The sequence below is a fragment of the Xenopus laevis genome, chromosome 6S (genome assembly GCF_017654675.1).
Source record: "Xenopus laevis strain J_2021 chromosome 6S, Xenopus_laevis_v10.1, whole genome shotgun sequence".
Lineage (NCBI taxonomy): Eukaryota > Metazoa > Chordata > Amphibia > Anura > Pipidae > Xenopus > Xenopus laevis.
Genome location: NC_054382.1, coordinates 1,612,063 through 1,636,281, shown reverse-complemented (window position 1 = coordinate 1,636,281; position 24,219 = coordinate 1,612,063). Strand labels below are relative to the sequence as shown.

At 41.2% G+C, this 24,219-nt stretch overlaps 3 protein-coding genes across 4 annotated transcripts; all 3 read right to left on the bottom strand.

Moving 5' to 3' along the window:
* Window positions 1-1,041: 1,041 nt before the first annotated feature.
* LOC121395247 (gastrula zinc finger protein XlCGF26.1-like) lies at window positions 1,042-2,733 on the bottom strand. The gene has a single exon (XM_041568280.1). It carries the CDS (start codon window positions 2,731-2,733, stop codon window positions 1,042-1,044), a length of 1,692 nt encoding a protein of 563 aa, XP_041424214.1.
* Window positions 2,734-2,948: 215 nt separating this feature from the next.
* On the bottom strand, window positions 2,949-18,833 carry LOC108695539 (gastrula zinc finger protein XlCGF26.1-like). 2 transcript variants are annotated; one of them, XM_041568185.1, is made up of 2 exons: window positions 18,083-18,833; window positions 2,949-4,430 (listed from the first exon to the last, which is right to left on the bottom strand). In XM_041568185.1, the coding sequence occupies exon 2, from the start codon at window positions 4,282-4,284 to the stop codon at window positions 2,956-2,958; it is 1,329 nt and encodes a 442-aa protein (XP_041424119.1). In that variant the 5' UTR covers window positions 4,285-4,430; window positions 18,083-18,833; the 3' UTR covers window positions 2,949-2,955. The 2 variants fall into 2 exon arrangements, with proteins under 2 accessions (XP_041424119.1, XP_018079612.2); XM_018224123.2 differs by lacking the exon at window positions 18,083-18,833 and adding an exon at window positions 5,013-5,867.
* On the bottom strand, window positions 9,531-11,821 carry LOC121395246 (oocyte zinc finger protein XlCOF6-like). Its single transcript, XM_041568279.1, has 2 exons — window positions 9,934-11,821; window positions 9,531-9,610 (listed from the first exon to the last, which is right to left on the bottom strand). The coding sequence occupies exons 1-2, from the start codon at window positions 11,819-11,821 to the stop codon at window positions 9,531-9,533; spliced, it is 1,968 nt and encodes a 655-aa protein (XP_041424213.1).
* Window positions 18,834-24,219: the final 5,386 nt, after the last annotated feature.

Here is a 24,219-nt window from a genome sequence, read left to right as displayed (position 1 = left end):
CCCTACATACATTAGTTATCACCCAGTAGAATTCTCAATGAATTCTTCAGATAAAAGTGAGTGTGGGACTGGCCAGACCAGGGATGACTGTTACATAGTTGACCACCTTGAATATATTGCAATGTATGGACAACCAATCCCTGTTTTGTTTAAAGGGGTGTGAAATTTAGTAACAATGCACAGAATGTCTTAGTGTCCTTAATATATTGATAATGGGTGAGTACAGAGGATACACACAGCTGTGTCCCAATTTTGTCAAAACTTCATATATATCCAAACCCTGCCCACTAACCACACAGCTCCACCTCTTTTCTGACTCCCACTCCTGCTTGTGTCACATTCAAAGCAAAGTGAAACTAGTTTAGGATTTTTTTTTTCTTTCGGGGGCAACTTAAACTGGGGAAAAAGGACTACAGCCCTTGGTTGTTGAAATAAAAAAGTAAAAGAGAAAAAACAGCTCAGTAGTTTTATACTGTCATTTAATAAAGTCCATATATTTTAAAAAAGGGGAGACGTTTGTGAAAATGGTGGTTAAAGGGAGGGTATTATAGGCTGAAAGTATCCCTAAAATAATAACACCTTCCATTTCTTCTTAATAAATGTCATCATTGCACCTGCCCCCCATACCCATACAACTTCCAAGCCCTAATTCTATTTCTCAAAAGTTGGTTGAAGTTTTCCCCACCGTCTTCTCAGGGAATTGGTAACATAATTATTGGGTAAGACTTACACCTCCCCAGGGGCCCGCATCCTAGGTGGCCCCAGTTATTAGCCACTTGTGTCCCTTGGTGGAGGACCTGGCCAACAATAGGACTAGGGCCTAAGTAAAGAAAAAATAGCGGCCTGTGCACCCATGGCCCCATTCAAGCTCTATTATACATAATGAGCAAAACTGAGTTCCTTAAGAAATAAACAAGCTTATGCCACATTCTGTGCAAGTGAAAGGTTTCTCTCCTGCTATGAGTGAAATTGTTGACATACAGGGAAAGTGAAAAGTTCTTCTAGTGTGGATTATATAATGCCATTGAAGGCTGCCCTTTTTCAAGATACGCTTGTCACGTTCTGTACATCGGAAAGTTTCCCATTTATGTGGATTCTCTGGTGTCTGTCAAGGAACATCTTTATAGAGAAACATTTGCCACATTCTGAGCATAAGAAAGGTCTCTCCCCTGTGTGGGTAAGAGAATGTCTCTGAAGGTTGCCCTTTTTAGAGAAAGATTTGCCACATTCTGTACATGATAAAGATTCTTTTTTTATGTGAATTTTCTGGTGATTCGTTAGATTCATCTTTAGAGAGAAACATTTGCCACATTCTGTGCACATGAAAGGTTTCTCCTCTGAGTGAGTAATATAATGGCGCTGAAGGCCGCTCTTTTTAGAGAAATGTTTGCCACATTCTGTACATGATAAAGTTTCCCTTTTTATGTGAATTTTCTGGTGTCTGTTAAGGTATGATTTAGTACCGAAACATTTGCCACATTTTGTGCATGCAAAAGGTTTTTCCCCTGTGTGGGTCAGAGAATGTCGCTGGAGACTGACCTTTGTAAAGAAAGGTTTGTCGCATTCTGTGCACACAAAAGGTTTCTCCCCTGTGTGCGCCATAGAATGCCGCTGGAGACTGACCTTTGTAAAGAAACATTTGCCACATTCTGTGCACACAAATGGTTTCTCCCCTTTGTGGGCCATAGAATGCCGCTGGAGACTGGCCTTTGTAAAGAAAGGTTTGCCACATTCGGTACATGGGAAAGTTTCCCTTTTTATGTGAATTTTCTGGTGTCGTATAAGGTTCAACTTTATAGAGAAACATTTGCCGCATTCAGTGCATGTGAAAGGTTTCTCCCCTGTGTGGGTAACACAATGCTGCTGAAAGTAGGACTTTGTTAAGAAACGTTTGCCACATTCTGTACACTGGAAAGTTTCCCTTTTTAAGTGAAATCGCTTGTGTATGGCAAGGTAGGTCTTTGTAGGGAAATGTTTGCCACATTCTGTACATGGGAACCGTTCACTTCTTGTGTGAATTCTCCGGTGTATGATAAGGTTTCTCATTTTAGAGAACAGTTTGCCACATTCTGTACATGGGAACGTTTCATTCCTTGTGTGAATTCTCTGGTGTATGGTAAGGTTTCTCATATTCTGGAACTGTTGGTCACATTCTGTACATGAGAATAGAATGGACGGAGACATATTCTTACATTCTGTGCATATGAAAGGTTTCTCCCCAGTGTGAGTTGTGTAGGGGTAGACAAGGTTTCTCTTATTAGAAAAGGTTTTTCCACATACTGTACATGTAAATATTTTTTCTTCTATGTGACGTTTTACGTGTAGTTCAAGACATTCCTTACGAGAGAATTGTTTTCCACATTCTGTACATGTAAAAGCTCCTGTGTGGACACTTCCGTGAGAAGAAAGCTGGTCTTTTGTAGAGAATTGTTTCCCACATTCTGTACATGCATAAGGTTTCTCCTTAGTGTGAACTGTCTGGTGTTTTATAAGGTTAGTCTTTACAGTGAAACTTTTCCCACATTCTGTGCACATGTAAGGTCTCTCCCCAGTGTGAATTCTTTGGTGAACTTTAAGGGTTCCGAGTCGAGTGAAACTCTGGTTACATTCTGTGCACTTGAAAGGTTTCTCTCCTGTGTGAATTCTCATGTGGCATTTAAGGAGATAATTTAGCCTGAAACTTTTCCCACATTTTGTATATTGGAATGGTTTCTCTCCTGTGTGAATTCTCATATGAGCACTAATGTGGCTTTTTCTTGTATATCTATTGAATGGTTTCTCTCCTGTGTGAGTTCTTATATGAATATGAAGAAGACTTTTGCCTGCAAATCTTTTCCCACATTCTGTGCATGTGAAGGGTTTCTCCACTGTTTGAATTCTCTGGTGTTTATTAAGGGATTCTATAAGTGTAAAACATTTCCGCACACATAAATGATTTCTCCTCTATGTGAAGGCTCAGTTGTTTTTTAAGGTCAGTTTTTGTTGTAAAATGTCCCTCGCAATTTTTGCATGTGTGTAGTTACTCCCCCGAGTGTGTCGTTTCTGGTGTTTGCGAAGGTACATCTTTGTAGAGAAACATTTGCCACATTCTGTGCATGGGAAAGTTTCATTTTTTATGTGAATTCTCTGGTGTCTGTTAAGGTATTTCTTTTTAGAGAACTGTTTGCCACATTCTGTGCATGAGAGAAGAACGGAGTGAGACATATTCTTACATTCTCTGCATATGAAAGGTTTCTCCCCAGTATGAGTTGTGTGGGGGTAGAGACGATTTCTCTTATTAGAAAAGATGTTCCCACATACTGTACATGTAAATGTTTTTTCTTCTGTGTGAAGTTGTGTGTTTTGTTCAAGATTTTTCTTATGAGAGAAATGTTCTCCAGACTCTGTACATGTAAAAGGTTTCTCTCCTACATGGACACTTATGTGAGAAGAAAGTCTGTCCTTTGTAGAGAAGCTTTTGCCGCAGTCTTTACAAGTGAAAGATTTCTCCCTTGTGTGAATTGTGTAATGTCTGGTAAGATTCCGCTTTGAAAGGAAACATTTACCACATTCTGCACAAGAAAATAGTTTCTCTCTTGTGTGAATTCTAAGGTGAGCATCAAGGTAGCTTTTTTTCCTAAATTTTTCCCCACATTCTGTGCATGCAAAAGGTTTCTCCTCTGTGTGAATTCTTTGGTGTTTTTTAAGGACTGAATTTTGGCTGAAACTTTTCCCACATTCTGTGCACATGAATGGTTTCTCTCCTGTGTGAGTTCTCAGATGAGCATGAAGGTGGTATTCACTTGAAAGTCCTTTCCCACATTCTGTGCATGTGAAAGGTTTCTCTCCTGTGTGAATTCTCTGGTGTTCTTTAAGGTATTCATTTAGCCTGAAACTTTTCCCACATTCTGTGCATGTAAATGGTTTCTCCGCTGTGTGAAGTCTAAAGTGAAAATGAAGGTGGGTTTTTGTTGTAAATTTTTTACCACATTCTTCACATTGGTACGGTTTCTCCCCTGTGTGAATTCTCTGGTGGTTTTTAAGGTTACTACTTGCCCTGAAACTTTTCCCACATTCTGTGCACTCAAATGGTTTCTCTCCTGTGTGAATTCGCTGGTGTTTTCTAAGGGAACAGCTTACCCTGAAACTTTTCCCACATTCTGTGCACTTGTATGGTTTCTCTCCTGTGTGATTTCTCATATGAATAAGAAGGTGAGTTTTATCTGCAAATGTTTTCCCACATTCTGAGCATTTGAATTGTTTTCTTACAGATGGACATTTCTTCTGGGATTTTGGAATGCTCATTGTACTAAAGCTTTTTCTGAGTCTGATACAGATGTTTCTTTCCAATGTGAGGATTTGCTGGTGTTGGAGAAGTTGCACAGTCTAATGGTCTCTTGTCTTTATCCAAAGAATCACAATCATTGGCTTCTGGGACTTCTCTACCTCTTCTTTATTTGATGCAAATATGTAAAAGAGGAAAAGAAAGAAAACGAATTATACAGTTGTCTTTCCTTATTTCTAAGAAGGAGATGATTTTGCTTTATGGCTGAGATTCCAGCTATCTGTATAACATTCAATCATAGGCGCCCATTGAAGAACTGAGTTAGAAGTACTTAATAAATATGTCTTACAAATTTTAGGTCCTGAGGGGCCAAGTATGACACTGTTCACACTGAAACACAGAACAGAAGAAACGTTATGATTTATACCCTCCATACATGGGGCAGATATTGGAATATCTCTTAAGAGAACGGGGAAGTGTCAGGTGACATATATAAAGCCAATGAGAAAACATTGCACATTCTCCAGATTCCTTATGTACAGCCTGTGTTGTCCCTTGTTCCCTCACTACAACTCCCAGCATGCCCAGAGAGCACACAGGGCCTGTAGCTGAGCAGAGCCATTTTGGTGCAGCATGTCTTTGGCTAAACACTATGGCTGATTAGAACATAATGGGGGGCATTAGATTGGATCAGTAGCACTGGCTCAGAGCTTTGTGCAGAGCAGCAGTGTGACATCCAATCATTTACCTCTCACTTCCCGATTCCCTGGGACTTCCTTTTCCACAGATTCTTCCCCCAATCCTCACATCAGCTTCCCAGGCTCCTAGTGTTCTTGTCACCAGTCAGTTTGGGGCCAATTCATCCCGGGGCCAGTGGCTAGAGTCTCTGCCAGGAGCACTGCCATTCACATGTGGCAGTTTATAGCACACAAAGCTGAACTCGCTGCCTGTTCTGTGTGTGTAACTGCCAGAAAATGCTGCTCTGGCTCCTCCCCCCAAGGAGACAGAAGCTTCATGGTCCTAGTGCTGCTTGGATTTTCTAATATTCAAATAACTTGCTAAGAACCCGGCAAAATATGGATTTAATTTGTCTGTGGCACGGGGGGTTGTGTGCTGGAATATTTCAGTTGGTAACAAAGTACCAGAATGCACCTCTGCTGTGTTCATTCACCTAAATGGAACCAATTCAGCCCATATATTTTGTATGGATAAATCATCTGAAAATGGCCAATAGCAGCGCTGAAATCTAGCGACCCCAGAGCCAGGCCAAGTAGTATTGCCCATGTAGACAGTGTTGGACCCACCTACAATTTAATATGACTAGAAATACCATATTTTATATATTAAAATTATTGAACCAGCCTCATGGTTATGGTTGGCACCTGTCTGCTTATCCAAATTATGAAAACCGGGCAGAATTGCCTGATGGCAACCCTACTCATGTCATGTAGTAATTATGTGTATTAATTACCTTATATTGTGACATTTCTATTCTATGTGTACGACAGGGCCAGACTCGTTTTAAAAGCAGCCCAGGCAAAAAATCAAAGCAGCCCTCTTGTAAACGTGAGAAGATATTGTACACATGCACTCATATATTGGGGTAAAACTGCAAACAATTATGTGCATAAAGAGCTGATTTTCTCACTTAACTGTAATTCATGTAAAATATGTTAAATACTATGCAGCCTTGTGCCTTTATATGGTCACAGAACAGCCCCTCAGTGACTTCTAATATCCTTATCATTTACAGTAGGGGGTACATTATCCCTTATAATACATGAGTGATACTCAGAGTTCCCTGTATAACTCAGCCTGCAGCCTTGTGCCTTTATATGGTCACAGAACAACCCCTCAGTGACTTCTAATATCCTTATCATTTACAGTAGGGGGTACATTATCCCTTATAATACATGAGTGATACTCAGAGTTCCCTGTATAACTCAGCCTGCAGCCTTGTGCCTTTATATGGTCACAGAACAACCCCTCAGTGACTTCTAATATCCTTATCATTTACAGTAGGGGGTACATTATCCCTTATAATACATGAGTGATACTCAGAGTTCCCTGTATAACTCAGCCTGCAGCCTTGTGCCTTTATATGGTCACAGAACAACACCTCAGTGACTTCTGATATCCTTATCATTTACAGTAGGGGGTACATTATCCCTTATAATACATGAGTGATACTCAGAGTTCCCTGTATAACTCAGCCTGCAGCCTTGTGCCTTTATATGGTCACATAACAACCCCTCAGTGACTTCTAATATCCTTATCATTTACAGTAGGGGGTACATTATCCCTTATAATACATGAGTGATACTCAGAGTTCCCTGTATAACTCAGCCTGCAGCCTTGTGCCTTTATATGGTCACAGAACAACCCCTCAGTGACTTCTAATATCCTTATTATTTACAGTAGGGGGTACATTATCCCTTATAATACATGAGTGATACTCAGAGTTCCCTGTATAACTCAGCCTGCAGCCTTGTGTCTTTATATGGTCACAGAACAACCCTTTAGTGACTTCTAATATCCTTATCATTTACAGTAGGGGGTACATTATCCCTTATAATACATGAGTGATACTCAGAGTTCCCTGTATAACTCAGCCTGCAGCCTTGTGCCTTTATAGATTCACAGAATCCCTCAGAGACTTCTAATATCCCTATATTACAGTAAAGTAACATCAGCACTATAGTGTAATTTTTAATTAATGGAATTCAATGAAATGTCTCAAATGACCCCGCCTCACAAAACACAAAAATAAACGGAGACTTTATCCAGGAGGAGCCATTATCTCCATTCAGAAAAGACCATGTAATTGTCAGTAAGAGTAAGTCATGGGAAAGTCTAGCAGAGAAAACTTCAGGCTTCAGTCAGGGCCTTTCTCCTTGGCCTTTTCACCTCCAGTAACTCTCCCCAAACTCAATGTGGCACATTCCAACCCAGCTGACTGTCACGTGCCCTGGGGAACATCATGGCAGTAGCTATTAATCCCTCATTGGCAAAGCACCCTGACCATACAGCAGCCACTCTGGCATTTGCCAGAACCCATAGATTGCCAGTCCAAGCCTGCTCACAGCCCAGGCCGGGAACTTTGATACATTGTAAAAACTGTTATTGGGTATTCCCCTACACACAATGGTGGGCTAGAGAAAATGGAGTTGTCCTGCATGGTAGCAGTAAACGTTGGCTTTGTTGAAGTTCAGGAGCAGCAATGGCAGCAGCCCCAGTGGCCTATTTACAGTGAGAGCAGCCCCTCAGGCATTTGCCTGAACTAACAGATGGCCAGTCCCGGCCTGTAGTGGAGTCTGCTTCCCTACAGTTATAGTTGAAAAAAGTAGCCGCTCCAGACTTACCCATCGCAAGATTTCCTCCCCCACTCTGTTCCATTCTCTGTACATATAGCAATACACAAACAGAATGCAGCTCTCCAAGTAAAATGAATAAAGAGAGGATTTATTTCAACAGTAGCTGGATCCCCATTGCCTGACGCATTTCGGGAAAACCTCCCTTAATCATAGGCTCACAGGCCAAACAATACTGCTTACTTAACTAGACAACATGACAGCGACATCTACTGGGCATCATCTAGATTATAATTGTAAAATACATACATATCATATGTTATATACATCCAAATGTTATTCCCAATTATTGATTAAAATTAGTTTTATTATATTATGTAAAAAAGCAAAAGGCCATAACAAATTGTTAAAGGAGAAGGAAAGGTTAGCAGAAAAAACTTCAGGCTTCAGTCAGGGCCTTTCTCCTTGGCCTCCTTACCCAAAAGGGTAGATGGGGGATCTATCAGTAGACCTTTAGCTGGTGATCAGAAGATCTCAAGACACTATCGGCAAACAACTTGTCTAAATCACCCTCTTATTTCATGCTTTTCATTCAGATATTTATTATGTTAAGGTTACATAATAAATAGTGGCTAAATATAGCAATATAAATTCTCTCATAAATCAATATAATATTTAAGTAATATTTGCCATGGAACAGAATGCTATAAATGTCTTTACGGATGTAGATCATAATGGGACAACATTACTAAAAGTAGACCTTGCGTTAGTAAAGTATGAGCACTACTGTCCTAGAGGAACATGATGCAAAATTTTACCAACAGGAGATTTATCATCTTTCTTCTCAATAGCCCTTATATGTTCTCTCACTCTATCTTTTAAACAATGAATAGTCCTTACATTTATATCCCTGTGTGTTTATACCTGTTATTTCTACCTATAAAATGTCTTAAAGTGTAGGTTCTTGGTCTCATAGTCTTCCCTTTACTTGAGGTGTTGCAGTTATTGTAGGGTAGTGCTGTCGCCTGTTTCCAGGCTTGTGGATTTTCATCTTGTAGATATATGGAGATAAGGTTAGATCATTTGTGCTGCAATTGGTTCAAGCACCCAACAGGATTGTTTCCTATACTATACTAATGGGGTTTGTATGGTACACTTGACAAAGGGCATGTTTGCCCAAAACAGTAAGTAAGGTGCAAGTCCAATAAAGGAAGTTGCACCCTGGTTCTGCTTCCTCCTCTATGTTTAATTGTATCACTACTATTGTGGTGGGACAAGTGCACAGGGGGTTAAGCGCTACAGGGTCCATGTGAGCCATATCTGCTAGGACTGAATTGTTGTGTTGTACTGTGGGGTTGTCCCATTTACCCTGGATGAGCTTGGTGTGTCTATGGTACATAATCATAGGGCTCTTTGTATATAACATATATTCTTGATGTTCTGGTTTTTCACATTTTGTAGAGGTAGGGCTTTCCTCATGAAGCTCGGCCACTCCTGATACTATCTGGTTTTCAAGAACACTTAGTTTATCTAGTCTTTTTGCAGCCTTCTGGCAATTACTAGAATGTCCACTTGGATGTCCTAGGGTCAGCTTTGTTGATCTTTCTACATACAGTATAAATATGTTCTTATAAGCAGGATGAAGACAGATTGGTAAAATACAGGCTGGGTGGCAACCCTAGTCATTTGGGTCCCTTGGTGGAGGGCTTGGCCAACAATAAGCCTGGGGCCTCAGTTAGGAAAAATGGCCTGTGCACCAATGCACCCTACCTACAATTTGCCATGGAAGCTTCAAAGGGAAAATGAGTTCCTTAACAAGCTTATGTTGTATTCTGTGCAAGTGAAATGTTTCTCTCCTGTTGAGTGAAATTGGTGACATACATGGAAAGTGAAAAGTTCTTCTAGTGTGGATTATATAATGCCATTGAAGGCTGCCCTTTTTCAAGATACGCTTGTCACATCTGTACATCGGAAAGTTTCCCATTCATCTGGTGTCTGTTAAGGAACATCTTTATAAAGAAACATTTGCCACATTCTGAGCACATGAACGGTTTTACCCTATGTGAATAATAGAATGTCTCTGAAGGTTGGCCTTCTTAGAGAAAGATTTGCCACATTCTGTACATGATAAAGGTTCCTATTTTAAGTGAATTTTCTGGTGATTTGTTAGATTCATCTTTAGAGAGAAACATTTGCCACATTCTGTGCACATGAAAGGTTTCTCCTCTGAGTGAGTAATATAATGGCGCTGAAGGCCGCTCTTTTTAGAGAAATGTTTGCCACATTCTGTACATGATAAAGTTTCCCTTTTTATGTGAATTTTCTGGTGTGTGTTAAGGTATGATTTAATACAGAAACCTTTGCCACATTCTGCGCACACAAAAGGTTTCTCCCCTGTATGGGTCAGTGAATGCCGTTGGAGACTGGCTTTTGTAAAGAAAGGTTTGCCACATTCTGTGCATGATAAAGTTTCCCTTTTTATGTGAATTTTCCGGTGTGTGTTAAGGTATGTTTTAGTATAGAAACATTTGCCACATTCTGCGCACACAAAAGGTTTCTCCCCGGTGTGAGTCACTGAATGCCGCTGGAGACTGGCTTTTGTAAAGAAAGGTTTGCCACATTCTGTACATGATAAAGTTTCCCTTTTTATGTGAATTTTCCGGTGTGTGTTAAGGTATGTTTTAGAACAGAAACATTTGCCACATTCTGCGCACACAAAAGGTTTCTCCCCTGTGTGAGTCACTGAATGCCGCTGGAGACTGGCTTCTGTAAAGAAACGTTTGCCACATTCTGTACACTGGAAAGTTTCCCTTTTTAAGTGACTTTTCCGGTGTCTGTTAAGGGATTTTTTAGAACAGAAACCTTTGCCACATTCTGTGCACACAAAAGGTTTCTCCCCTGTGTGAGTGACTGAATGCCGCTGGAGACTGGCTTCTGTAAAGAAAGGTTTGCCACATTCTGTACATGGGAAAGTTTCCCTTTTTAAGTGACTTTTCCGGTGTCTGTTAAGGGATGTTTTAGAACAGAAACCTTTGCCACATTCTGTGCACACAAAAGGTTTCTCCCCGGTGTGAGTCACTGAATGCCGCTGGAGACTGGCTTCTGTAAAGAAAGGTTTGTCACATTCTGTACATGGGAACGTTTCACTCCTTGTGTGAATTCTCCGGTGTATGGTAAGGTTTCTCATTTTAGAGAACAGTTTGCCACATTCTGTACATGGGAACGTTTCATTCCTTGTGTGAATTCTCTGGTGTATGGTAAGGTTTCTCATATTCTGGAACTGTTGGTCACATTCTGTACATGACAATAGAATGGACGGAGACATATTCTTACATTCTGTGCATATGAAAGGTTTCTCCCCAGTTGTGTAGGGGTAGAGAAAGTTTCTCTTATTAGAAAAGATTTTCCCACATTCTGTACATGTAAATGTTTTTTCTTCCATGTGACGTTTTATGTGTAGTTTAAGGCTTTGCTGACGAGTAAACTGCGTTCCACATTCTGTACATGTAAAAGCTCCTGTGTGGACACTTATGTGAATTTTCCGGTGTCTTTTAAGGGATATTTTTGTACAGAAACCTTTGCCACATTCTGTGCACGCAACAGGTTTCTCCCCTGTGTGGGCCATAGAATGCCAAAGGAGAGTGGCCCTTGTAAAGAAAGGTTTGCCACACTCAGTACATGGGAAAGTTTCCCTTTTTCTGTGAATTGTCTGGTGTTTCATAAGGTACATCTTTAAAGAGAAACATTTGCCGCATTCAGTGCATGTGAAAGGTTTCACCCCTGTGTGGGTAATACGATGGTGCTGAAAGCTGAACTTTGTTAAGAAACGTTTGCCACAGTCTGTACACTGGAAAGTTTCCCTTTTTAAATGAAATCTCTTGTGTATGGCAAGGTATGTCTTTGTAGGGAAATGTTTGCCACATTCTGTACATGGGAACGTTTCAGTCCTTGTGTGAATTCTCCGGTGTATGATAAGGTTTCTCATTTTAGAGAACAGTTTGCCACATTCTGTACATGGGAACGTTTCATTCCTTGTGTGAATTCTCTGGTGTATGGTAAGGTTTCTCATATTCTGGAACTGTTTGCCACATTCTGTGCATGAGAATAGAATGGACGGAGACATATTCTTACATTCTGTGCATATGAAAGGTTTCTCCCCAGTGTGAGTTGTGTAGGGGTAGACAAGGTTTCTCTTATTAGAAAAGATTTTCCCACATTCTATACATGTAAATGTTTTTTCTTCCATGTGACGTTTTATGTGTAGTTTAAGGCTTTCCTTACAAGTAAACTGCGTTCCTCATTCTGTACATGTAAAAGCTCCTGTGTGAACACTTATATGAGAAGAAAGTCGGTCCTTTGTAGAAAATTGTTTCTCACATTCTGTACATGCATAAGGTTTCTCCTCAGTGTGAACTCTCTGGTGTTTTATAAGGGCACCCTTTAGAGTAAAACTTTTCCCACATTCTGTGCACATGAAAGGTTTCTCCCCGGTGTGAATTCTTTGGTGAACTTTAAGGGTTCCAAGTCGAATGAAACTTTGGCTACATTCTGTACACTTGAAAGGTCTCTCTCCTGTGTGAACTCTTATATAAATATTTAGGTGACTTTTGTCTACAAATGTTTTCCCACATTCTGTGCACTATCATTTGTCGTCTGTGTGCCGTCTCATATGAATATGAAGGTAACTTTTATCTGCAAATGTTTTCCCACATTCTGAGCATTCGGATTGTTTTCAAAATTGATGGACGTTTCTTCTGGGAGTTGGGAATGCTCATTGTACTAAAGCTTTTTCTGAGTCTGATACAGATGTTTCTTTCCAATGTGAGGATTTGCTGGTGTTGGAGAAGTTGCACAGTCTAATGGTCTCTTGTCTTTATCCAAAGAATCACAATCATTGGCTTCTGGGGCTTCTCTATTTCTTCTTTTTTGCAAATAAAAAGGAAAATAATTTAGATTATTATTCATTTTAAAAAAAAAATGTGTTATGACGTGTTCTTTGGTTTGTCAGTTACTGGAGTATTAATAGTTTATCGGTACAGTCATCACAATGAGTCCATGACTAAGTGGTATAAGGAGGAAACATGTAAGGCTGCCTCTGTAATGGGTATAGAAGCGAAGGTTTGTGCTACTGCCACAAATAAATGTGGTACCACTTAATGAAAAAGTATTAAATCAAAAAACCAAATGAAGTAAAGAATGAAGGAGAAAACACTGACAGTTCACCTCAGTCCCAAGGTGCAAAGTCAAAATTACTGTGTCCAAACGGAATGTGAGGGTCTCCAAAAATACGAAAACAAATGTAAAAAAGTAGAAAATTTATTAGGACATGATACCTAACGCGTTTCGTGCCTATTGGGGCACTTACTCATAGGATGCTTCTGTAATGGGTACAGAATAAACATACATTGATTTTACTTCTCTGATTTTCTGCTCACTGAGTGTCTGCTGCCCCAGCTGAAGTTTCAGGCCACTGTACATGTGAACTTAGTGAGTTCAGTAGGGTAGAAGGCCTTTACAATTGAAGGTTAGGGTACAAATGATACATAAGGATTTTAGAAACAAATTTGTAATCAATGATACAACAATGAACAATTAATTAAGGTCCATTGAATAAGCTTCCCTAAACAGGTGGGTCTTTAAGGAGCTTTTCATTTATTGGGTACAAGGAGGCCAATAAATCATGTAAAGAGGGTATGAGGCAAGCTAAAATCTATATGGAAAAGGATATTTCAGCAAGCAGTAAAAATAATCCAAAATTATTTTTTAATAGTGATGCACTGAATCCAGGATTCGGTTTGGGATTTGGCCAGGATTCAGCCTTTTTAAAGGGATACTGTCATGAGAAATTTTTTTTTTTTCAAAATGAATCAGTTAATAGTGCTGATCCAGCAGAATTCTGCACTGAAATCCATTTATCAAAAGTGCAAACAGATTTTTTATATTCAATTTTGAAATCTGACATGGGGCTAGACATATTGTCAATTTCCCAGCTGCCCCCAGTAATGTGACTTGTGCTCTGATAAACTTCAATCACTCTTTACTGCTGTACTGAAAGTTGGAGTGATATCACCCTACCTTTTTCCCCCCAGCAGCCTAACAACAGAACAATGGGAAGGTAACCAGATAGCAGCTCCCTAACACAAGATAACAGCTGCCTGGTAGATCTAAGAACAACACTCAATAGTAAAATCCCATGTCCCACTGAGATTCCTTCAGTTAAATTGAGAAGGAAAAACAGCAGCCTGCCAGAAAGCATTTCTCTCCTAAAATGCAGGCACAAGTCACATGACCAGGGGCAGCTGGGAAACTGACAAAATATCTAGCCCCATGTCAGATTTCAAAATTGAGTATAAAAAAAATCTGTTTGCTCTTTTGAGAAATGGATTTCAGTGCAGAATTCTGCTGGAGGAGCACTAGTTACTGATGTGTTTGGAAAAACATGTTTTCCAATGACAGTATCCCTTTAAACATGATTCGCCGAATCCTTCTGCACGGCCAAACCGAAATCTGAACCGTTATTTGCAAATGCAAATTAGGGGCAAGGAGGGAAATCGCGTTACTTTTTGTCACAAAACAAGAAAGTAAAAAATATTTTCCCCTTTTCCCCCCTGCTTTGCATATGAAAATTAGGGTTCAGATTCAGTTCAGTATTCGTCGAATCTTTCAAGAAGGATTCGGGGTTCGTCCGAATCCAAAATAGTGTATTTGGTGCATCCCTATCTGAAAGTAAAGGAGGTGATGGTTGGATGGGGGGAGAGTTAGTAAGGTTGGATGGGTGGCACGAGTGGCAGAATATAAGATCAGGAGCATGACCCTCTATGTGAATAGGAGAGTTGCTCCACTGAGAGAGACTAAATGAAGTTGTTAGTGAGAGGGCTTTAGAGATGGCAGGAGAAGTTGTTAATGGGAATATTGAAGTCACCTGGAATGTGAGCAGGTATCTCACTGGAGATAAAATATGGAAGCCAAGCAGCAAAGTGATCCAAGAAAGTAGAGTAGGGACCAGGGGGATGATATGACTGTGACACACAGAGAGATTTGAGAATCAAGTGTTTGCTGTTCACTTCAAAAGAAGTAAAGGAAAAAGAAGTTGGTGTGGTTAAAGTTTGAAACCTACATTTGGTTTTCCAACCCCACCACCATGATGATCTCCTGGTCTAGGGGATGTGAGTAAATGAGAAGACTCCATAGGGGAGGGCAGCAGGGGAGGCAGTGTCAGTGGGAGAGAACCATGTTTCAGTCATAGTCAGACATAACTTTTATCCAATCACAGTTATCACAGTAATTCAGATTTGCACTTGAATTTAATTATGAGTTTTAGTTACATTGTACAAAGATCATACCTCCCAATATTTGAAAAAATAAAAACAGAGACAAAAAGATCTGACGCATGGAAAATTTTCAACCAGGCCCGTTTTATGGCCACACCCCCTAATTCAGAAGTGCCCATATTTTACTAATGTGAGGTCTATTTTTACTGATGTTGTCCCATTATGATCTACATCCATAAACACATTAGCATTCTGTTCCATTTGTAACCTTAACATATTAAATATCTGAATTAAAAGCATGAAACAGGAGGGTGATATAGACTGTTTGTCTTGAGATCTACTGATCACCAGCTAAAGGTCTCCTGGTAGATCCAATCTATCTTTTTGGCACCCCTGCCCAATTTAGGGCAATGTTTTATGCATTCGAACAGTTTTGCTACTGAAGGCGAAATTGCCCTTTAATCGGTGAGTTAGGGCAAGGCCAGACTTTGCGTTTTTACGTTGCGATTTTAAAAAAGAACAGCCAGACGTAAATACGCCACTGAAACCACATGTGACTGTCAAAATGCGTTTTTCAGCACGTAGGATTCTTTTCCCAACATGCACTTCTCTTTGAGAATTTGGATTCAATATTTAAAATACGCTGCGTACATCAAACATGCAGATCCCATAGAGTCTACTGATTTGGTAGTTTCTTCATGTATTGGCGTTTCAGCTAAAAATCACCAATACTGGCGTCCTGTGGCGGATTTCAGCTTGCACGCACCCTGTGTGAATTGCCATAGTGAGTTTTCCATTAGTTTCAGTGTTAGTGAAGTGTATGCATATTTATGCCTGGCTGTTCTTTTTTAAAAACGCCACTTCTGGCCTTGCCCTTACAGCTCCCCAGAGAAACTTGCTTATTTTAAATAGTTACAATTGTATCTAGGTGCAGGTGCTATGTATTCTGGATTTTCTGCCAAAAGCCTCTTAATTAATTAAGTTTCAGAAACCTGAATCAGAAACTCAGGACTTTTTAATGAAAACCTGGGGCTGTGGGCTGAGCTGTCAAAATCAGGACTGTCTCACAGGCAATGGGACAGTTGGAAGGTATGAAAAAAAGACAAGTGAAATGAAATGGTTGTTTCTCCTTCCTTTATCTGAGAAAGCTTAATGGCTGAGATTCTATCTGTATAACAGTCCTGTCCTGCTTTATGGCAGCTGAGATTCTAGCTATCTGTATAACAGAACATTCTGTCCCAGTGGCTGCACAGATCCTATCTGATCCCCATTGTAAGCAGCAGTCCTGTCCTGCTTTATGGCAGCTGAGATTCTAGCTATCTGTATAACAGAACATTTTGTCCCAGTGGCTGCACAGATCCTATCTGATCCCCATTGTAAGCAGCAGTCCTGTCCTGCTTTATGGCAGCTGAGATTCTAGCTATCTGTATAACAGAGCATTCTGTCCCAGTGGCTGCACAGATCCTATCTGATCCCCATTGTAAGCAGCAGTCCTGTCCTGCTTTATGGCAGCTGAGATTCTAGCTATCTGTATAACAGAACATTCTGTCCCAGTGGCTGCACAGATCCTATCTGATCCCCATTGTAAGCAGCAGTCCTGTCCTGCTTTATGGCAGCTGAGATTCTAGCTATCTGTATAACAGAACATTCTGTCCCAGTGGCTGCACAGATCCTATCTGATCCCCATTGTAAGCAGCAGTCCTGTCCTGCTTTATGGCAGCTGAGATTCTAGCTATCTGTATAACAGAACATTCTGTCCCAGTGGCTGCACAGATCCTATCTGATCCCCATTGTAAGCAGCAGTCCTGTCCTGCTTTATGGCAGCTGAGATTCTAGCTATCTGTATAACAGAACATTCTGTCCCAGTGGCTGCACAGATCCTATCTGATCCCCATTGTAAGCAGCAGTCCTGTCCTGCTTTATGGCAGCTGAGATTCTAGCTATCTGTATAACAGAACATTCTGTCCCAGTGGCTGCACAGATCCTATCTGATCCCCATTGTAAGCAGCAGTCCTGTCCTGCTTTATGGCAGCTGAGATTCTAGCTATCTGTATAACAGAACATTCTGTCCCAGTGGCTGCACAGATCCTATCTGATCCCCATTGTAAGCAGCAGTCCTGTCCTGCTTTATGGCAGCTGAGATTCTATCTGTATAACAGAACATTCTGTCCCAGTGGCTGCACAGATCCTATCTGATCCCCATTGTAAGCAGCAGTCCTGTCCTGCTTTATGGCAGCTGAGATTCTAGCTATCTGTATAACAGAACATTCTGTCCCAGTGGCTGCACAGATCCTATCTGATCCCCATTGTAAGCAGCAGTCCTGTCCTGCTTTATGGCAGCTGAGATTCTAGCTATCTGTATAACAGAACATTCTGTCCCAGTGGCTGCACAGATCCTATCTGATCCCCATTGTAAGCAGCAGTCCTGTCCTGCTTTATGGCAGCTGAGATTCTAGCTATCTGTATAACAGAACATTCTGTCCCAGTGGCTGCACAGATCCTATCTGATCCCCATTGTAAGCAGCAGTCCTGTCCTGCTTTATGGCAGCTGAGATTCTAGCTATCTGTATAACAGAACATTCTGTCCCAGTGGCTGCACAGATCCTATCTGATCCCCATTGTAAGCAGCAGTCCTGTCCTGCTTTATGGCAGCTGAGATTCTAGCTATCTGTATAACAGAACATTCTGTCCCAGTGGCTGCACAGATCCTATCTGATCCCCATTGTAAGCAGCAGTCCTGTCCTGCTTTATGGCAGCTGAGATTCTAGCTATCTGTATAACAGAACATTCTGTCCCAGTGGCTGCACAGATCCTATCTGATCCCCATTGTAAGCAGCAGTCCTGTCCTGCTTTATGGCAGCTGAGATTCTATCTGTATAACAGAACATTCTGTCCCAGTGGCTGCACAGATCCTATCTGATCCCCATTGTAAGCAGCAGTCCTGTCCTGCTTTATGGCAGCTGAGATTCTAGCTATCTGTATAACAGAACATTCTGTCCCAGTGGCTGCACAGATCCTATCTGATCCCCATTGTAAGCAGCAGTCCTGTCCTGCTTTATGGCAGCTGAGATTCTATCTGTATAACAGAACATTCTGTCCCAGTGGCTGCACAGATCCTATCTGATCCCCATTGTAAGCAGCAGTCCTGTCCTGCTTTATGGCAGCTGAGATTCTAGCTATCTGTATAACAGAACATTCTGTCCCAGTGACTGCACAGATCCTATCTGATCATTTACCTCTCACTTCCGGATTCCCTGGGACTTCCTTTTCCACAGATTCTTCCCCCAATCCTCACATCAGCTTCCCAGGCTCCTAGTGTTCTTGTCACCAGTCAGTTTGGGGCCAATTCATCCCGGGGCCAGTGGCTAGAGTCTCTGCCAGGAGCACTGCCATTCACATGTGGCAGTTTATGAGAAACAAAACTCACTGCCTGTTCTGTGTGTGTAACTGCCACAAAATGGTGCTCTGGCCCCTCCCCCCAAGGAGGCAGGAGCTTCATGGTCCTAGTGCTGGTGGGTTATTCCGGTATTGAAATGAGTAGCCAGAGGAGATGGGGGAGTGAGGGCAGGAATATGAGAAGATTTGGAGCAGTGACAGTGGTGTAACCTGGGAGCTGAATATAAATATATATATATATATGTATCACACAGTGATGGTGGTTGGAAGGGGCACATAGAGGAAGGGCTGGGAGAGGCCACAAATGACTCAATTCTGTATCTTCACTGTTTCCTCCTCAGGTAAAACAACAACAGCTCCCACTGCACCTGGACTCACTTTTGGCCATAGCTGGAGGGTGACTTTTGGTCTGGAGAGGCTAAAATGGCCACATAGTGACTAACTGAAAAGGGCACAGCCTGGATTTATTTACCTCAGGAGCTCAGGTGAGGGCGGCCATGTTGAGGCAGGTGCATGAGAAAATGAGAGACGGATGCAGAAAAAGCAGCTATTTCTTGTGTCTGCTGGAGAAGCTGCTGTAGGTGCCTACAATGTATATTGTACCTGTCAGAGTGGAATGAAAGTTGCTGCAAATATTCCCAGGTGGAGATTTCAGCTCCTTCACATCAGTCCTGTTTCTGCCATGTCTTCTGTCTGTAAAGTCCAGTCCTGACTACTCTCTACCTGGTTGGTACATTTTACTGTCTGTAAAGCCAGCTGTGCTCTGATTGGACAAGCTGAACCCCCACATATATCCAATCAGAGTGCAACTGGTCCATTGAAGCACTGAGTTAGAAGTACTTAATAAATATGTCTTACAAATTTTAGGTCGTGTGGGGCCAAGTATGACACTGTTCACACAAACACAGAACAGAAGAAACGTTATGATATTCAAATAATTTGCTAAGAACCCGGCAAAATATGGATTTAATGTGTCTGTGGCACAGGGGGTTGTGTGCTGGAATATTTCAGTTGGTAACAAAGTACCAGAATGCACCTCTGCTGTGTTCATTCACCTAAATGGAACCAATTCAGCCCATATATTTTGTATGGATAAATCATCTGAAAATGGCCAATAGCAGCGCTGAAATCTAGCGACCCCAGAGCCAGGCCAAGTAGTATTGCCCATGTAGACAGTGTTGGACCCACCTACAATTTAATATGACTAGAAATACCATATTTTATATATTAAAATTATTGAACCAGCCTCATGGTTATGGTTGGCACCTGTCTGCTTATCCAAATTATGAAAACCGGGCAGAATTGCCTGATGGCAACCCTACTCATGTCATGTAGTAATTATATGTATTAATTACCAATCAGCCTTATATTGTGACATTTCTATTCTATGTGTACTACAGGGCCAGACTCGTGTTAAAAGCAGCCCAGGCAAAAAATCAAAGCAGCCCACTTGTAAACGTGAGAAGATCTCGTACACATGCACTCATATATTGGGGTAAAACTGCAAACAATTATGTGCATAAAGAGCTGATTTTCTCACTTAACTGTAATTCATATAAAATATGTTAAAGACTATGCAGCCTTGTGTCTTTATATGGTCACAGAACAACCCCTCAGTGACTTCTAATATCCTTATCATTTACAGTAGGGGGTACATTATCCCTTATAATACATGAGTGATACTCAGAGTTCCCTGTATAACTCAGCCTGCAGCCTTGTGTCTTTATATGGTCACAGAACAACCCCTCAGTGACTTCTAATATCCTTATCATTTACAGTAGGGGGTACATTATCCCTTATAATACATGAGTGATACTCAGAGTTCCCTGTATAACTCAGCCTGCAGCCTTGTGTCTTTATATGGTCACAGAACAACCCCTCAGTGACTTCTAATATCCTTATCATTTACAGTAGGGGGTACATTATCCCTTATAATACATGAGTGATACTCAGAGTTCCCTGTATAACTCAGCCTGCAGCCTTGTGCCTTTATATGGTCACAGAACAACCCCTCAGTGACTTCTAATATCCTTATCATTTACAGTAGGGGGTACATTATCCCTTATAATACATGAGTGATACTCAGAGTTCCCTGTATAACTCAGCCTGCAGCCTTGTGCCCTTATATGGTCACAGAACAACCCCTCAGTGACTTCTAATATCCTTATCATTTACAGTAGGGGGTACATTATCCCTTATAATACATGAGTGATACTCAGAGTTCCCTGTATAACTCAGCCTGCAGCCTTGTGTCTTTATATGGTCACAGAACAACCCCTCAGTGACTTCTAATATCCTTATCATTTACAGTAGGGGGTACATTATCCCTTATAATACATGAGTGATACTCAGAGTTCCCTGTATAACTCAGCCTGCAGCCTTGTGCCTTTATATGGTCACAGAACTACCCCTCAGTGACTTCTAATATCCTTATCATTTACAGTAGGGGGTACATTATCCCTTATAATACATGAGTGATACTCAGAGTTCCCTGTATAACTCAGCCTGCAGCCTTGTGTCTTTATATGGTCACAGAACAACCCCTCAGTGACTTCTAATATCCTTATCATTTACAGTAGGGGGTACATTATCCCTTATAATACATGAGTGATACTCAGAGTTCCCTGTATAACTCAGCCTGCAGCCTTGTGCCTTTATATGGTCACAGAACAACCCCTCAGTGACTTCTAATATCCTTATCATTTACAGTAGGGGGTACATTATCCCTTATAATACATGAGTGATACTCAGAGTTCCCTGTATAACTCAGCCTGCAGCCTTGTGTCTTTATATGGTCACAGAACAACCCCTCAGTGACTTCTAATATCCTTATCATTTACAGTAGGGGGTACATTATCCCTTATAATACATGAGTGATACTCAGAGTTCCCTGTATAACTTAGCCTGCAGCCTTGTGTCTTTATATGGTCACAGAACAACCCCTCCGTGACTTCTAATATCCTTATCATTTACAGTAGGGGGTACATTATCCCTTATAATACATGAGTGATACTCAGAGTTCCCTGTATAACTCAGCCTGCAGCCTTGTGTCTTTATATGGTCACAGAACAACCCCTCAGTGACTTCTAATATCCTTATCATTTACAGTAGGGGGTACATTATCCCTTATAATACATGAGTGATACTCAGAGTTCCCTGTATAACTCAGCCTGCAGCCTTGTGCCTTTATATGGTCACAGAACAACCCCTCAGTGACTTCTAATATCCTTATCATTTACAGTAGGGGGTACATTATCCCTTATAATACATGAGTGATACTCAGAGTTCCCTGTATAACTCAGCCTGCAGCCTTGTGTCTTTATATGGTCACAGAACAACCCCTCAGTGACTTCTAATATCCTTATCATTTACAGTAGGGGGTACATTATCCCTTATAATACATGAGTGATACTCAGAGTTCCCTGTATAACTCAGCCTGCAGCCTTGTGCCTTTATATGGTCACAGAACAACCCCTCAGTGACTTCTAATATCCTTATCATTTACAGTAGGGGGTACATTATCCCTTATAATACATGAGTGATACTCAGAGTTCCCTGTATAACTCAGCCTGCAGCCTTGTGCCCTTATATGGTCACAGAACAACCCCTCAGTGACTTCTAATATCCTTATCATTTACAGTAGGGGGTACATTATCCCTTATAATACATGAGTGATACTCAGAGTTCCCTGTATAACTCAGCCTGCAGCCTTGTGCCTTTATATGGTCACAGAACTACCCCTCAGTGACTTCTAATATCCTTATCATTTACAGTAGGGGGTACATTATCCCTTATAATACATGAGTGATACTCAGAGTTCCCTGTATAACTCAGCCTGCAGCCTTGTGTCTTTATATGGTCACAGAACAACCCCTCAGTGACTTCTAATATCCTTATCATTTACAGTAGGGGTACATTATCCCTTATAATACATGAGTGATACTCAGAGTTCCCTGTATAACTCAGCCTGCAGCCTTGTGCCTTTATATGGTCACAGAACAACCCCTCAGTGACTTCTAATATCCTTATCATTTACAGTAGGGGGTACATTATCCCTTATAATACATGAGTGATACTCAGAGTTCCCTGTATAACTCAGCCTGCAGCCTTGTGTCTTTATATGGTCACAGAACAACCCCTCAGTGACTTCTAATATCCTTATCATTTACAGTAGGGGGTACATTATCCCTTATAATACATGAGTGATACTCAGAGTTCCCTGTATAACTCAGCCTGCAGCCTTGTGTCTTTATATGGTCACAGAACAACCCCTCCGTGACTTCTAATATCCTTATCATTTACAGTAGGGGGTACATTATCCCTTATAATACATGAGTGATACTCAGAGTTCCCTGTATAACTCAGCCTGCAGCCTTGTGTCTTTATATGGTCACAGAACAACCCCTCAGTGACTTCTAATATCCTTATCATTTACAGTAGGGGGTACATTATCCCTTATAATACATGAGTGATACTCAGAGTTCCCTGTATAACTCAGCCTGCAGCCTTGTGCCTTTATATGGTCACAGAACAACCCCTCAGTGACTTCTAATATCCTTATCATTTACAGTAGGGGGTACATTATCCCTTATAATACATGAGTGATACTCAGAGTTCCCTGTATAACTCAGCCTGCAGCCTTGTGCCTTTATATGGTCACAGAACAACCCCTCAGAGACTTCTAATATCCCTATATTACAGTAAAGTAACATCAGCACTATAGTGTCATTTTTAATTAATGGAATTCAATGAAATGTCACAAATGACCCCGCCTCACAAAACACAAAAATAAACGGAGACTTTATCCGGGAGGAGCAATTATCTCCATTCAGAAAAGACCATGTAATTGTCAGTAAGAGTAAGTCATGGGAAAGTCTAGCAGAGAAAACTTCAGGCTTCAGTCAGGGCCTTTCTCCTTGGCCTTTTCACCTCCAGTAAATCTCCCCAAACTCAATGTGGCACATTCCACCCCAGCTGACTGTCACGTGCCCTGGGGAACATCATGGCAGTAGCTATTAATCCCTCATTGGCAAAGCACCCTGACCATACAGCAGCCACTCTGGCATTTGCCAGAACCCACAGATTGCCAGTCCGGCCTGCTCACAGCCCAGGCCAGGAACTTTGATACATTGTAAAAACTGTTATTGGGTATTCCCCTACACACAATGGTGGGCTAGAGAAAATGGAGTTGTCCTGCATGGTAGCAGTAAACGTTGGCTTTGTTGAAGTTCAGGAGCAGCAATGGCAGCAGCCCCAGTGGCCTATTTACAGTGCATAGAGAGCAGCCCCTCAGGCATTTGCCCGAACTGACAGTTGGCCAGTCCGGGCCTGTAGTGGAGTCTGCTTCCCTACAGTTATAGTTGAAAAAAGTAGCCGCTCCAGACTTACCCATCGCAAGATTTCCTCCCCCACTCTGTTCCATTCTCTGTACATATAGCAATACACAAACAGAATGCAGCTCTCCAAGTAAAATGAATAAAGAGAGGATTTATTTCAACAGTAGCTGGATCCACATTGCCTGACGCATTTCGGGAGAACCTCCCTTAATCATAGGCTCACAGGCCAAACAATACTGCTTACTTAAATAGACAACATGACAGCGACATCTACTGGGCATCATCTAGATTATAATTGTAAAATACATACATATCATATGTTATATGCATCCAAATGTTATTCCCAATTATTGATTAAAATTAGTTTTATTATATTATGTAAAAAAGCAAAAGGCCATAACAAATTGTTAAAGGAGAAGGAAAGGCTAAAAGTAAGTAAGCTTTATCAGAAAGGTCTATATAAATACACCAGTAACCCCTCAAAGTAATGTTGCTCTGAGTCCTCTGTCAAACAGCACATTTCTTTCCTTCTATTGTGTACTCATGGGCTTCTGTATCAGACTAACTGTTTTCATCTTAAACCTCCAGGGCTAGGGCTTGAGCATGCTCAGTTTGTTCCTCTCCCCCCCCAAAAGGGTAGA